The following is a 16,532-nucleotide window of genomic DNA, read 5'->3' as shown; positions in this document are numbered from 1 at the left end:
GGCTTTGAACCGTGATCCTCAGATCTCAGCCTCGTGAATAGCTAGGCTTACGGGCATGAGCCACCGCGCTCAGCACTAGAAAGTTCTTCTGTGGCTGTGCTGTGGTCAGCAGTCAGGAGGAGGGATTTTGTGTCCAGTGTTCAGAACACGCTGGCACCCAGGGGACTCTGGACTGGAGGTCCCAGCGGGACCCAAACTTGCTGTTGATGCAGAGGTCAGGGGCCTTCCCTTGGACATGGCGCTGTGAACCACGGCCACACTTGAACACAAAAGTAGCATGCATGAAGGCACACTGGGCAGAGCTTGGCGTGAACAGCCTTGTCCCCTGATGACCCTTGATAGTGACCCTGCCCTGGCTGCTAACGGGTGACTGCCACTGATGTGCACAAACTGAGTTCTGTGTTGAGTGTCACCAGCTTGCACTGCCACCTGCGCTCCTGGTGACCTCATCAGACGCTGGGGTTCAAGCCAGAGTGCTCTTCTAATGATTCTCAGCAGATAATGAGGTTCAGATCAGTTTGTGTGACGCAAGACCCAAAAGCTCTTTCGTGTCAGCACTGTTCACAGTACAACTGGGCCCCGGGGATCTCTTGGAGAACTGATGGCCAAAGGCAGGACTCAGTAATGTAGTGGAACTAACCCCCCCCAGTCTTTCTCTTGCTTTGAAGGGAGGGAGACAGGACTTGGAGTGTGTTATATGCCTTCTTTTAAGATAAAATTATTTTCAACAGAAACAATTCAATCCCTAATTAGCAGACTACACTTAACTGACTTTGTAAAGTGCATTATTTTTTCTCTGACATCTCCTTTTTAAAGAAGCAAGGAAAAAACAAGGCATGTGGAGAGTGTACTCTGAAAAGATGCGACTTAACACCCCTCAGTGGGCAGGTCCTGTGTGCTTATACACAGGCCCTGGGTCTGTTGCAAGCCCTGCATCCTAATCCCACACACATTACTCCTCATTCTTACTTAAAATGAAGTAAAAATAAAGTGAATTTTTACTGCCATATAGAAAGACTGTAAAACTTGGAAGGGAAGGTCCCCAGTTGGCTCTCGAGGTTTTGCACCACTGGGCTCTCACCTGGCAGTGAGAAGAGCAGGAGCTGTGGGTTCCTGCAGGGTGTGGGGAGTGAGTGGGTTTTGTCCACCTGGGTGAACTCCTTAGCGTCCTTTATACCAGCAGTGCGCAATCTGCGCACTTTTTAATAAGTTAAAAGTGCAGCGACTCTTCTACATTTTGAAAGTATGTGATGTTGCCGAAAAGCTAGCATGATTTTTACGACGCTTCCGCTGGAGCTGAGTTTGCAAGGTGCTGTCTGAGCTGTGAGCAGTCCTCACCCCACGACCCGCTGTTCAGTCTGGTTTCGTAGGTATTCTGCACACAGCCACCCCATTATGCTTGATATCGTTCACATCTGTAGATGCAAGCCTCACAATGTCTGCACAGAAGAAGCTGTCTGTCACAGACCCATATTCCCATGGCACCCCGGCCCAGCCTCCAGGCCTGGGTTTGGACCCCGTCCTCACCCTCAGCCTTCCTGGGAGCTCATGCATCGCTTTTGTGTCTCCTTCTTTGTAGCCAGAGCTACCTGCAAGCTGCAAGCGAGGTGCCTATCCCTCACAGCCTGGACCCCTCTGTCAGCTACAACTCCCCGAAGTTCCGTTCCAGAAACCAGAGTTACATGCGGGCCGTGAGCACTCTGAGTCAAGCCAGCTGCGTGAGCCAGGTAGGCGCCCATCCTCACCCACTTCTCCCTGACCCCAGGGCCTCCACTGCAGGCTGCAAGCAGGACAAGGGGCTTATCAATCAAAGTGCATTCCAGCTACTTCAGTCATGAAGAACCGGGAGGACACTCGGGAGGACACTCAGCAGGACCCACGCCCAGCTCACCCTGGAGTAAAGCAAACCAGGAACAAGCAAGCACACCTGGCCTCACTCTGCAGTGAGCCCATCCCACCAGGCCTGGGGGCAGCACCAGCAGGTCAGCTGAAAGTCAATGGTGCATTTGAACAGCTTTCTCTCCACCCAGAGATGAAGACATCCTTCTGTTTAAGTTAACTCCCTTTCAGGCAAGGGAACTTAAAGTTTAACTTAAAGTAGTTTACAGAAATACTGCTTCTAAAAGCAGATATGGCCCCACAGAGTGTAAACAATGGCCTGTACATAGGAACTTTCCTCTTCCTTCTTCTTCCTCTCTTTACTTCCCCTCTCCTCTAGTGAACTCAACATGGAATCTCCTGAAGTATGTCTGTAGAAATAACATCTTCACATGTCTGTCTCTACAGAAAGATGTAAATGATGGTGAATTGGAAAAGCTGGGTGTGGGGGGATTCGTTTTGAATTCTAGATGGTTTCTATTGCTGCCTTCTAAGACATGACTTGATTTTTACTTCTGATAAAACACATATTCTTACTTACCATGGTCCTGGAGGTGCTAGAAGGCAGCTGTGACACACATGTGTCACACTTAGTCACTCGGCCAAGCCCTTTCAGAAGTGGTCTGCTGGCTCAAGGAGGAGGATGAGGCATGAAGAAGGGTAAGGGACATGCCAGTGTTCCTGAGGTATCTGGTAATGAAAGCATTCATCTGTCAATATTTTCTTAAGTGTGGAAATTACACTGAAATTCCACCTGAGGACCAGGTGTGGTGGTATATACCTACAACCCCAGATACCTGGAAGCAAGGCGTGTTTGTGGCATGAGGCCAGCCAGGACAAAACCCTGCGACTCTACGTGAAAAGAAGTAGTGATGCTAAACAGGAGGTACGTATGGACCAAGGGACAGAGTACTTGTCTAGACAGCTCCAAGGCCCTGAGTTCAAATTCCAGTATCACACATACACACACTCACACACCACATACACATACACACACACACCACAATCACACACACCACACACACACACCACACACACACACACACATCACACACACACACCACACACACCACACTCACACATACACACACACACCACACACACATACACACCACACACACACACCACATACACACACCACACACACACACCACACACACCACACACACCACACACACACACCACACACACATACACACACATCACACACACACACCACACACACATACACACACATGCACACACACCACACACACACACTCACACCACATACACACACACACACCACACACACACACACACACACACACACACACACACACACACACACACCTGCGGTTCCAGAAGATTTCCTCACCCTCAGCGAGTTCTTGGATTTGAACCTGAATGGTGTCACCTCATTTTGAAACCTGGAGGAGCAGCACAGGTAGTTAGGTGGCCAGAGGACATTACATGTGACCACAAAGATTGTCCTCTGGTCATCTTGCCAGGAAAACGGCCATGGAAGCCAAAGTAGCTGCTAGAGACCAGCTGGGAGGCTCCACACCACATTGCAAGAAAGCACACCAAACTGAAAACCATACAGCATGCACACTGTGCATGCACAGTGAGAATGCATACATCAGACTGAGGACATAAACCTCAGTAGAGACAGAGGACCCTATGGGGAGGCAAGCACACAGTGAGGAAGCACATAGGGCTGTGATGACCCAGGGATAAGGATTGCACACCACGTTGTGAGGATGTACATCACACAGCACAGATGTACACACCACACTGTGAGGATGCACACCACACTGTGAGGATGTACAACACACTGTCAGGATGTGCACACCACACTGTGAGGATGAACACACCACACTGTGAGGATGAACACCACACTGTGAGGATGAACACCACACTGTGAGAATGAACACCACACTGTGAGGATGCATACCACACTGTGAGGATGAACACCACACTGTGAGGATGAACACCACACTGTGAGGATGAACACCACACTGTGAGAATGAACACACCACACTGTGAGGATGAACACACCACACTGTGAGGATGAACACCACACTGTGAGGATGTACACCACACTGTGAGGATGAACACCACACTGTGAGGATGAACACCACACTGTGAGGATGTACACCACACTGTGAGGATGAACACACCACACTGTGAGGATGAACAGACCACACTGTGAGGATGAACACCACACTCTCAGGATGAACACCACACTGTGAGGATGAACACACCACACTGTGAGGATGAACACCACACTCTCAGGATGAATACCACACTGTGAGAATGAACACACCACAAGGTGAGGACGAACACGACACTGTGAGGATGTACACCACACTGTGAGGAGGAACACATCACACTGTGAGGATGCACACCACACTGTGAGGATGAACACCACACTGTGAGGATGAACACCACACTGTGAGGATGAACACCACACTGTGAAGATGAACACCACACTGTGAGGATGAACACCACACTGTGAGGATGTACACACCATACTGTGAGGATGAACACCACACTGTGAGGATGAACACACCACACTGTGAAGATGAACACCACCCTGTGAGGATGAACACCACACTGTGAGGATGTACACCACACTGTGAGGATGAACAGACCACACTGTGAGGATGAACACCACACTGTGAGGATGAACACCACACTGTGAGGATGAACACACCACACTGTGAAGATGAACACCACACTGAGGATGTGCACACCACACTGTGAGATGAACTCCACACTATGAGGATGAACACCACGCTGGAGGATGTACACCACACTGTGAGGATGAACACCACGCTGGAGGATGTACACCACACTGTGAGGATGCACACCACACTGTGAGGATGAACACCACACTGTGAGGATGAACACCACACTGTGAGGATACACACCACACTGTGAAGATGAACACCACACTGTGAAGATGAACACCACACTGTGAGGATGAACACCACACTGTGAGGATGTACACCACACTGTGAGGATGAACACACCACACTGTGAAGATGAACACCACACTGTGAGGATGAACACCACACTGTGAGGATGAACACCACACTGTGAGGATGTGCACACCACACTGTGAGGATGAACACCACACTGTGAAGATGAACACCACACTGTGAGGATGTGCACACCATTCTGTGAGGTTGAACACCACACTGTGAGGATGAACACCACACTGTGAGGATGAACACCACACTGTGAAGATGAACACCACACTGTGAGGATGAACACACCACAATGTGAGGATGAACACACCACACTGTAAAGATGAACACCACACTGTGAGGATGTACACAACACTGTGAAGATGTGCACACCATTCTGTGAGGATGAACACCACACTGTGAGGATACACACCACACTGTGAGGATGCACACCACACTGTGAAGATGAACACCACACTGTGAAGATGAACACCACACTGTGAGGATGAACACCACACTGTGAGGATGAACACACCACATTGTGAGGATGAACACCACACTGTGAGGATGAACACCACACTGTGAGGATGTACACCACACTGTGAGGATGAACACCACACTCTGAGGATGAACCCCACACTGTGTGGATGTACACCACACTGTGAGGGTGAACACCAAACTGTGAGGATGTACACCACACTGTGAGGATGCACACCACACTGTGAAGATGAACACCACACTGTGAAGATGAACACCACACTGTGAAGATGAACACCACACTGTGAGGATGAACACCACACTGTGAGGATGAACACCACACTGTGAGGATGAACACCACACTGTGAGGATGAACACCACACTGTGAGGATGAACACCACACTCTGAGGATGAACCCCACACTGTGTGGATGTACACCACACTGTGAGGGTGAACACCACACTGTGAGGATGAACACCACACTGTGAGGATGAACATCACACTGTGATGATGAACACCACACTGTGAGGATGTGCACACCATTCTGTGAGGATGAACACCACACTGTGAGGATGTGCACACCACACTGTGAGGATGAACACCACACTGTGAGGATGAACACCACACTGTGAGGATGCACACCACACTGTGAGGATGTGCACACCATTCTGTGAGGATGAACACCACACTGTGAGGATGAACACCACACTGTGAGGATGAACACCACACTGTGAGGATGAACACCACACTGTGAGGATGCACACCACACTGTGAGGATGAACACACCACACTGTGAAGATGAACACCACACTGTGAGGATGTGCACAACACTGTGAAGATGTGCACACCATTCTGTGAGGATGTGCAGCACACTGTGAGGACGAACACCACACTGTGAGGATGTACACCACACTGTGAGGATGTGCACACCATTCTGTGAGGATGAACACCACACCGTGAGGATGAACACCACACCGTGAAGATGAACACCACACTGTGAGGATGTACACCACACTGTGAGGATGAACACCACACTGTGAGGATGAACACCACACTGTGAGGATGTACACCACACTGTGAAGATGAACACCACACTGTGAGGACGAACACCACACTGTGAGGATGTACACCACACTGTGAGGATATACACACCACACTGTGAGGATGAACACCACACTGTGAGGATGTACACCACACTGTGAGGATGTACACCACACTGTGAGGATGTACACACCATACTGTGAGGATGAACACCACACTGTGAGGATACACACCACACTGTGAGGATGTACACCACACTGTGAGGATGTGCACACCATTGTTTGAGGATGAACACCACAGTGTGAGGATGAACACCACAGTGTGAGGATGAACACCACACTGTGAGGATGAACACCACACTGTGAGGATGTACACACCACACTGTGAGGATGAACACCACACTGTGAGGATGTACACCACACTGTGAGGATGTACACCACACTGTGAGGATGTACACACCACACTGTGAGGATGAACACCACACTGTGAGGATGAACACCACACTGTGAGGATGTACACCACACTGTGAGGATGTACACACCACACTGTGAGGATGAACACCACACTGTGAGGATGTACACCACACTGTGAGGATGTACACCACACTGTGAGGATGTACACACCATACTGTGAGGATGAACACCACACTGTGAGGATACACACCACACTGTGAGGATGTACACCACACTGTGAGGATGTACACCACACTGTGAGGATGAACACACCACACTGTGAGGATGAACACCACACTGTGAGGATGAACACCACACTGTGAAGATGTACACCACACTGTGAGGATGTGCACACCTTTCTGTGAGGATGAACACCACACTGTGAGGATGAACACCACACTGTGAGGATGAACACACCACATTGTGAGGATGAACACCACACTGTGAGGATGAACACACCACACTGTGAGGATGAACACACCACACTGTGAGGATGAACACCACACTGTGAGGATGAACACCACACTGTGAGGATGTGCCCACCATTCTATGCGGGTGTATAGAACTTTGCTAGGACGCATATCAGGCTTTAAGGATGCCAAAACACCCAAACAGTGTGAATGTGCCCACCACACAGTAGGACAGTCTTCAACCTTTCACCATGTCCACCATTGATCTGACAAAGATTCCAAAGTAGTCCATGACTTTTTTTCCTAAAATTCCTGTTAGGTGTCGACTTAGTTTAGAAAACGTGTACAGTCTAGACAATGTTCTGTTTTCAAGCCTGGATGAATATTCCTGGCACCACTGTGGCACCAATGGGCTTTCCACCTGCAGACATCTGCCTCAGCCCTACCATCCACAGCAGGCCTCAGGAAAGCTGTGGCCTGCTCTGCAGTCTAGGAGTGAATCTGTTGTCTTCCAACTATTTCAGTCACCAGTCCTACCCTTTACTGCACCCACACTCTCGCCATCTTGTCAAACTTGGAGCTGAGCTCTTTCCGGATACCACCACCTCCTCATCCTCCTCACCATTCTGGAGCCACGAATGGCTTCCCTATGTTGGAGGGTGTGTTCCTCTGTTGTGTAAGTGATCTCAGAGTGAAGCCAGAGACTTCCAGATTGGAATTGGACGTGTACAAACAATCAGGGGGGTTGTTTCCCTTTGAGGCTGACTTTAGTCCCTGCACTCTCATTTTCCTCTTTGCACAATCAGATGAAACTTCCCTGGTACTTCAAGCAACCTCTTTTCTTCCTTTCTCTTTCTTTCTTTCTTTCTTTCTTTCTTTCTTTCTTTCTTTCTTTCTTTCTTTCGTCAGTCAAAGGACCTGAACTCTGGTCCTGGGCACTGTCCTTGAGCTCTTCAGCTCATGGCTACCGCCCTACCCCTGGGCCTAAGTGTTGTTCCTGAGGTCTTCAGATCAAGGATACTGACCCATCCCTTGAGCCCCTTCTTGTAGTTAACTGGAGATAAGAGTCTCTCGGTCTGTAGTGCCAGGGTACTAAGGAATCAGTTTTGAAGTGGCAGCCACTACAAAGAGAGCAGAGCGCATTGCCCACAGAACTTACCAGTGCTCCTGAGAGCAGAGACACACTGCCCAGTACGAGAGCCTCAGAGAGCCCCCAATGTGTGCCGTCACCCCCACACGCACTTCCAACAGCGTCTTGAGGTGTTGGTATGAGGTTAGATGGAGGAAACCCATCCAGAAAGAGAGAAGAGTGTATTCCAACTGCACAGCAAGGAAGGGGGTGAATTGGGAGCTGCTTTTATTGGCGTGACCGGAGCACATGACTGTGTTGAACGGTGGAGAGAGACATCTATGGGGAGCTGTGGCCAGGCCCAGACAGCCTCCCTGGGGATCTGTTCCGAGCCAGATGGCTGGGGCTGGCAGAAATTGATGTGCCAGAAGGAATGTCTCAGGCACTGGTCCGAGACAGAGGGAGCTGGACAGCTGTGGCAGAAGTGAAGAGGCCAAGGGAAGAAGGATGGCTGGTGGTGTGGCTGGCCCTCCGAATGGGCCCGAGGCACAGCGGGAGGAGCACGGAGGAGGCTGGTGGGGGACACTGCTCCCTGAGTCTGCTCCACTTCCAGGCTCCTGTGCGTCCTCGGTGCGTCCTCGGTGCTGCTGTGGCTGGGTGTGCTAGTGCAGCAAGACATGCCTGTGGAGAGACTCACAGTGTGAGGATGAAGGGTGGTTTTCCAAGCTCTGGCCCCTCGCACAGGGAGGACGAGCAGACACTCCATGGCTAAGCACCAGCCTTGTGTCTCCCCCACCCCGACATCATCCTGAGTCAACAGCCCCATTTCTGCTTCTCGTGGACTCTCCCACTCCTCATCCACATTTTACTTCTGCAGCTCGCTTTATTGGGTTTCCATTTACAATCTCTGCCTCCAGCTCAGAGACAGAGCGCAAGTGTCACCATCAGGACAAGCCTCTCCCAGGAACAGCCTGACCTCCTGCCTGCAACGTAAAGCAAAACTGGCTCTGTCTGCTGCATGACTGAGTGAAGTCAGGGCACCGCGAGCAGCCGCTTCGGGTCATGCAGACAGAAACTGAAGAACAAGCAGGCATTGCTTCTCCACCAGAACTCAGCTCCATGCCGCTGTGGTGGCACGGAGGGCGGAAGCCTGCACCAAATTCGAGCTATGTTTCCATGACGATGAGCCACCACCGATTGCCACGCCCTGAAAATGAACTAAAAGTAGCTTGTACGGTGTACTGAATGCTCACCTCCACAGCCATGGTCCCCGAGCCGCGTGAACAGCAGGAGGCTGGAGCAGTGCAGGGCCCCTGGGTGCTGTGGAGGAGCTGGCTCTGCACCGGGGTCTTCCCAAAGCTCCCCCAGCCTCCATCTCCTGCTTGCAGGCCGCCAGCCCCCTCCAGTGCTGTCTTCTGCATCCGGCGACCCGCCAACTCCTGGAGTGGGCTGACTCCTTGCCGCTTCATAAGAAATAGCCCAATTGGTTGTTTCCCGAGCTTCAGACTAGCTGTGCTGAAAAGCTGAGGCTGTGGGAGAGAGCAGTGGGAGGCAGCCAGCTCGGGGTAACCGCTATGCTCTTGGTTGTCACAGATGAGCGAGGCCGAGGTCAATGGGCAGTTTGAGTCAGTGTGCGAGTCCGTCTTCAGCGAGGTGGAGTCACAGGCCATGGACGCCCTGGACCTGCCCGGATGCTTCCGCACGAGGAGTCACAGTTACCTGCGAGCCATCCAGGCTGGCTACTCCCAGGATGACGAGTGCGTTCCTGTGATGACTCCTGCCAACGTGGCCGTGGCCATCCGGTCCACAGCAGGTAGGAAATGGCCTTCCGAGGTCCAGCAGGGCGCCCGTGGCCCGTGTGAGGTTTACTCCAGAGGGGCGGGTAGCAGACAGCCTTCCGGGGCTCAGCAGGATGCTGGCTGCTCCTTCGGTTCAGGTTTAATTTGCTCTGCGACATCGGGTGAGTTCCCCCAGTGTGCTTGTTACACGGTCGTGTGTGCAGCTGTGTGTGTTACACACTTACATCCTGAAGAATTCCTCTCACAGGCCTTCTTTCTCTCATCTCAGAACAAAATGGGCAAGTTGTCAAATTTCCCTAGAATGATCCAGGAGAAAGGAGGTCAGGCTCTGATGGAGGGAGGCGAGAGTGTTTGAGGGTCCCAGCTTCACAGGCGGCCGCACAGACACCACTCTGCAGGGCTCAGTCTCCGTCTCTGCAGCTCAGGGACCACAGCCGTGATTCACTGCACTACAGAAAATCAATTGTTAATGCAAATGCCCTAATTGAGTTCGGGCTGGCAGGATTCAGTGTCAGATTCCTTCGGTGCTTGTGGAAAGCCACAGGCACCCCTTTGAAAATTTACGGCCTAAGCGAAATCCCACTGCCTAAGACTTTACTGCACTGTTATTATTTATATAACACCATGAATATACATGACCTGGAGACACCCATAAAACACAGGGAGCAGTAAAAGTTTGACCCACTGCGGGTGAAGGCTGAGGAGAGGGACTTTGAAATACGCCAGTGTTGGGCTGAGGTGCTGACACCCACTGTCAGAACAGTGCAGGGATAACAGAGGGATGCCAAATACACATTCTTGGAAGAAACGGAACTCACCTGGATTCTGGTAAATAGCCGGGAGGCGGGGGAACTGGGAGCAGGGCAGAGGTGTCCCGCAGGCTATGGTCCAATGCACTCCCTCCATTCTTGCTTTGTGGCATCACTGTGAAAAACTTTGGGCTCTATGGCTTCTCTGGCTGTTTCTGAGGTGTTCAAAACAAGCAAGAAGAGAGCTGGGTGATTGTTGTTCCAAGAGCACGGGCCCTCGAAGTTTTCCGTGTGGCTCTGTGGCCCCTAGCAAAGACCTGGGTGACGCACGGTGACAGCCAGGCTTGGGCTCTGTGAATAGATATGCATGTGGCTGTGGCCCTTTGTCCTCAGCACAAGTGTGCAGATGGAAGAGAGCAGTGTGAAAAGCCAAAGTGTGTCATTCAGGGCTGCAGACACATGCAGGGATGTGGGCACACACAGAGTTGTGAACACACGCAGTGCTATGTACACACATAGGGTTGTGAACACACATAGGGCTGTGAACACACACGGGGATGTGAACACACACAGGGCTGTGAACACACACGGGGCTGTGAACACACACGGGGATGTGAACACACGGGGATGTGAACACACACGGGGATGTGAACACACACACGGGGATGTGGACACACACGGGGATGTGGACACACGGGGATGTGAACACACGGGGATGTGAACACACGGGGATGTGGACACACACGGGGATGTGGACACACACGTGGATGTGAACACACACGTGGATGTGGACACACACGGGGATGTGGACACACACGTGGATGTGGACACACACGGAGATGTGGACACACACGGGGATGTGGACACACACGGGATGTGGACACACACGGGGTGGTGGACACACACGGGGCTGTGGACACACACGGAGATGTGGACACACACGGGATGTGGACACACACGGGGATGTGGACACACACGTGGATGTGGACACACACGGGGATGTGGACACACACGGGGATGTGGACACACACGGGGCTGTGGACACACACAGAGTTGTCAGTGTGAAGAGCTGCACACTGCCATGCCCCGGTGGGCAGCCCCTGCCTCTGGCTGTCCTCTCCGGTGTTCTGGTCACTCACCTATTCCCCTGGTGACGCCATGCACCAGCTCTCATGCTCCACCCCCTCGTGAAAACAGAACAGACGCACAGCCGGAAGGGAACGCCTTTACCCCACCTCCACTGCATGGAAAGTGACCCTCAGATGGTCCAGCCGTTCTCACACTGCATCCCAGCACCGCAGAGGCAGGGGCAGGAACTTCTTGGGTTCAAGACCAGCTAATGCTTTGCTAGGCCCTGTCTCCCAAAACAAACACAAGACAGGGAGTGTAGCCCTTTAAGAGCTCATGGCTCTGCGTTCAGTGTTTGCTGATATCACTTAAAAACAAGTGAACAATTGAGCATTTTTGTGGTCTTCACCAATGCTTCGAAATCGTAATCACCTAATAGAAAATGACTATTTTGGTCTTAGAGCTGCCATTGTGGAGAGAATAGAATAAAATATTTTCATAGAGATAAATTCCAGTTTATGTCCACCGTACATCATTTCTAATCATGCAAATTCCAAAATCCGCAGCAAGCCCCTGTCTAAATGTCTCTGTTCTGTGTCTGCTGGGTCCTGACCGAGCTGCTGAGTTAGGCCCCTCGACCACGTGGGAAGCGTCAGCACACTGGGGAATGGGAGTCCAGCGAGCACAGGAAGGCAAGCCAGGTACACAGCTCGGGGGCTTCCCATACTGCAGATTCACTGCAGACCCTGCCACAGTGGCCGTGAGACCCCACCATAGTGACCTCAAGATCCCGCCACGGTGACCACGACACCACCACGCTGACCACGACACCCCACCATGCTGACCATGAGACCCCACCATGCTGACCACACCTCACCACGCTGACCATGACACCCCACCACGCTGACCACAAGACCCCACCACACTGACCACGAGACCCCACCACACTGACCATGACACCCCACCACGCTGACCACGAGACCCCACCATGTTGACCACACCTCACCACGCTGACCATGACACCCCACCATGCTGACCATGAGACCCCACCATGCTGACCACACCTCACCACGCTGACCATGACACCCCACCACGCTGACCACAAGACCCCACCACACTGACCACGAGACCCCACCACGCTGACCATGACACCCCACCACGCTGACCACAACACCCCACCATGCTGACCACGACACCCCACCACATAGACTATGACACCCCACCACGCTGACCACGAGACCCCACCATGCTGACCACACCTCACCACGCTGACCACGACACCCCACCACACTGACCACGACCCCCACCACGCTGACCACAACACCCCACCACACAGACCATGACACCCCACCATGCTGACCACGAGACCCCACCACAGGCCATAAGACCCCACCACACTGACCACGACACCCCACCACGCTGACCACGACACCCCACCACATAGACCATGACACCCCACCACGCTAACCACACCTCACCACGCTGACCACAACACCCCACCATGCTGACCACGACCCCCCACCACGCTGACCACAAGAACCTGCCATGATTAAGGATGGCCAGCAAGTCGTTACAGTCTTTCTTCACTGAGCCCAAGTTAGGTGGCTTGAACTCCGCTTGTGAGATAAGATTAAGATCTATAGCAGAGGACTGGAATGCCCCAACGGGAAGGCAAGTGTGGAGGGAACCCACCAAACGCAGGGGATGAAGGTGCCAACAGGGCCGTGGCTTCAGATTTCACCCCGAGCTGCTCCGTGCCAGACAGGCGAGAGGGATTCAGTCGTTCTGTACAGTGTGTGTGTGTGTGTGTGTGTGTGTGTGTGTGTGTGTGGACAGAAGGATCAGTTTGGCAAATCGATTTTCTTTTATAGATTTAAAAGTAGTTTCATTCCATAGTTTCAATGATATTTCATGCAAGGATACACTTGGAAATAAATCCAAAGTAGTATTTTCAAAAACATCCCAAAGTGTTTGTTTTGAGGAATAGGACTCATTTAAACACATTTCTCGAGGCAGGCTAGAAAAATAAAAGTTGGCATTATTATTAGATTGCCTTACCTTGTAAAAATGTAGAAACATTTAACTTTAATGCGTATATAATAAATTACCAGATGTGTGCAGAAAAGACGGACCGAGAATCTCAAGGTGTGCATGAGAGATTGTACCCTAAACACCAGAGGGGAGGGCTGCTGGCCGAGGCCGGCCTGGCAGGCCTGTGTCTCCCTGCAGGCGCCTGGGGTGTGGCTGGGGAAGCCCGGCTCCTCCGGCCTCGGGGCCCAGATGGGTGACCCACAAGGCTGGGCAGATAGCCTGCTCCTCAGCGCCCTCCCCCTGCCCCTTCATTATGAGAAGCAGGTCTCTTGAGTAGCATGCTTTCCTTCAATGAACTGATTTGGAAAACATCTAACTTCCATTTCACACTCCGGTCCCTTCTCACCTGCGGAATGATTTATCGAGACTTACTATGTAAATGTGCATTTTGCACAATTTTTCTAGGGAAGGAATATTGATACTGTAAGGGAAATTATTTTTTTTATTTATTTTTTTATTGTAATTAGTAAAAGGGTTACATGATATTTGCCAGATAGAAGGTGCATTAATTCACATACATTGATACCCTTTCACATGTCTTGGTACCCATTTCCCTCCCCCCCCATATCCCCCACCCGTCTTGGTTTTCCCCCCTTCCCTATCAAATTTCAAATAACCAAATACAAATAAATTCAATATATCAGATAACAAAGTGAGATACTATACAATTTCTATCACACACGTGTTGGTGAGACGTGCAGTGTGTGGAGACGCACACAGCCTCTCTGCCAGCATGACCTCGTGAAGGCCATGTGTGGTGATGTGGAGGCACGCAGAGATGGCCGCCCCCATCTCCGTCACTGCCCTGCGGCTCCAGGGGTCACAGTAGTTGGTCTTTTCTCCATAGTGACAACTCCTTCGTGAACTTTCAGCTGGAAAGTGTGCTTTCAGAATGTCTCATTAAGTATAAAGCACCCGTTCTTTAAGCGCTGGGAGAAAGCTGTGCTCTCACCGGTAGGGAGCAAAGCCTGACAGGCGGGCGGGAGCTCTGGCCTCGTGTGACACCCCTGCGTGCTCTCACCGGCAGGACAAGCAAGCTTGGAGTTCTGCGCTTGGGACTTCCCTATGTAAAAGTCGGTTTGTTTTCAGTTTTTCACAAGCTCTTACTGTAGTCTGTGATCTTTAAACGTTTTAAAATGAAAATAGGAGGTGTCTCAGAGTAAAACAGCTGTCAGCACTGTATTTCACTGACTACAAGATGCTAAATGGTAGTTAGACCGTGATTTCTTGCTAATTAACACATCCCAAATAGTCGTTTCTGCTGCTGACCCTGAACATGCCCTGAGAACTAGTGTGGCCACATCAATTTTTTGTAACTTCAGGGGAACCGTTGTATGTGTGCCTGTGGGGTGAGGGATTTCTCCGTCCCTTTTGATTTACACTTATGTTTGGAGAGTTAATTAAAACATCAACATGTCTGCAGTCGTTTATGTTGAGTCTTTTGCCTTCCAAGTTTGGTTTCTCTAGTGCTTGCTGTCTCATTTAGGCATTCACAGGCTTGATTACTGTAATTCCTTTTGCACTACTATCCTTGAAGTTCTAACTAAGAGAGGGCAACAGATTGAAGTGCTGCTCTTATACTCCAGAAGAATAGCAGTGCAGCCATTCAACGTGTATTCTCTCGTGATTATGTATTTGTGCTTCATGCCACAGAAATGTCCATTTTTAAATCTGCTTGTTGGATGGGAAAATGCACGGCCCCACAGACAGCGGATGCAGACTGCGCATCTGCCGTGGTGATCAGGCAGTGCACGCCACGCTCACCCTGCTCAGGATCCAGCAGAGATGAAGACCTGGGCAGTTTGTTCTGTTGCACGCGCACTAACTTATTGCCAGGGAAATGCCCAGCTCTGGGCTCTCTCCCGAGGCATCTTTGCTAACCCGGAACTATCGGCTCTACTTTCCACACTGCCCCAAGCAGATGGTGAATCTGCACCCTGGTGCTGCACATAGCCCTGCCCCATCTCTAGCCCCCCTGGGATCTGAGCTGCCCAGGGCTTCAGCCACACCTGACTGCTGACCCTGCCCCAGAAGATCTGAGCATTGGCTGCATCTTATAGATGGAGATATTTGATATGTGGGCTGGCCTTGAATCACAGTCCTCCGATCTCAGCCTCCTGAGTAGCTAGGATTGCAGGTGTGAGCGAGTGGCACCCAGCTTTCCATCTACTTTTTATTTTGTGGGTCTTGGGGCTTGAACTCTGGGCTTGGACATTGTCCCTGAGCTCTTCAGCTCAAGGCTGCCGCCCTGTCCTTCAGCCACAGCCCCACTTCCTGTTTTCTAGTGGTTAATTGAAGATACAGGCCTCATGTTCTTTAGTGCCCAGGCTGGCTTTGAACCATGATCCACGGATCTCAGTCTCCTGAATAGCTAGGATCCCAGTCGTGAGCCACCACGCCTGACTTCCATGTCCTTTTAGACCATTATCACAAACTACCTGGGCTACCTTCCCCTGGTGGCACCAGGTCAACCTGCTGGCATCTGTGGTCGGGAGGCCAAGAGCTCCACGCCAGCTCCCGTCCCCACCCCGCTGCTCCCAGCAT

At 51.3% G+C, this 16,532-nt stretch overlaps 1 protein-coding gene across 1 annotated transcript in view; it reads left to right on the top strand.

Annotated features, from left to right (window-relative positions):
* Dlgap2 (DLG associated protein 2) overlaps nt 1-16,532 on the top strand; it is a 496,365-nt gene that overhangs the window by 456,387 nt on the left and 23,446 nt on the right. The window contains exons 8-9 of the mRNA XM_090353712.1: nt 1,580-1,727; nt 9,875-10,094. Of these exons, the coding sequence (XP_090209838.1) occupies nt 1,580-1,727; nt 9,875-10,094 (368 nt within the window). The remainder of the gene's footprint in view (nt 1-1,579; nt 1,728-9,874; nt 10,095-16,532) is intronic.

Source organism: Megascapheus bottae, chromosome 20 (genome assembly GCF_031878675.1).
Source record: "Megascapheus bottae isolate mThoBot1 chromosome 20, mThoBot2.hap1, whole genome shotgun sequence".
Taxonomy (NCBI): domain Eukaryota; kingdom Metazoa; phylum Chordata; class Mammalia; order Rodentia; family Geomyidae; genus Megascapheus; species Megascapheus bottae.
This window is presented reverse-complemented; position numbering and strand designations above follow the sequence as displayed.